The sequence below is a fragment of the Morone saxatilis genome, unplaced genomic scaffold (assembly GCF_004916995.1).
Source record: "Morone saxatilis isolate NCDOM2014 unplaced genomic scaffold, NCSU_SB_2.0 Contig9, whole genome shotgun sequence".
In the NCBI taxonomy this organism is placed as follows: domain Eukaryota; kingdom Metazoa; phylum Chordata; class Actinopteri; family Moronidae; genus Morone; species Morone saxatilis.
In genome coordinates, this window is record NW_023340268.1 from 10,769,717 (window position 1) to 10,769,993 (window position 277).

The 277-nt window shown below is 44.0% G+C and overlaps 1 protein-coding gene across 1 annotated transcript in view; it reads left to right on the top strand.

Moving 5' to 3' along the window:
- Positions 1 to 277, top strand: part of jarid2b (jumonji, AT rich interactive domain 2b) — a 100,205-nt gene that overhangs the window by 94,177 nt on the left and 5,751 nt on the right. Inside the window, exon 9 of the mRNA XM_035681230.1 lies at positions 1 to 79. Within this exon, the coding sequence (XP_035537123.1) occupies positions 1 to 79 (79 nt within the window). The remainder of the gene's footprint in view (positions 80 to 277) is intronic.

Genomic DNA, 277 nt, shown 5'->3' on the forward strand with positions numbered 1-277 from the left:
GCAGCAGCAGCAGCAGAAGCAGCAGCAGGAGGAGGAGGGCAGGGGCGTTCTCAGTGACCAGCACAAATGTATTAACAAGGTGAGGACAAAGAAGAAATTTGCTGGCTATGTCACACATTTGAAGCATTCGCACAAGAGGCACGGAAGTGTTTCTTTGTCTTTTCGTTACTGTTTTCTTTCTAAATTAGGTTTTTATGATCTTCAGTCAGTAAGTGCTATTAACAGCTGCTCACTCCTATTGACTGACGATACGATATTTACTGTTCCAGGGTCAGTT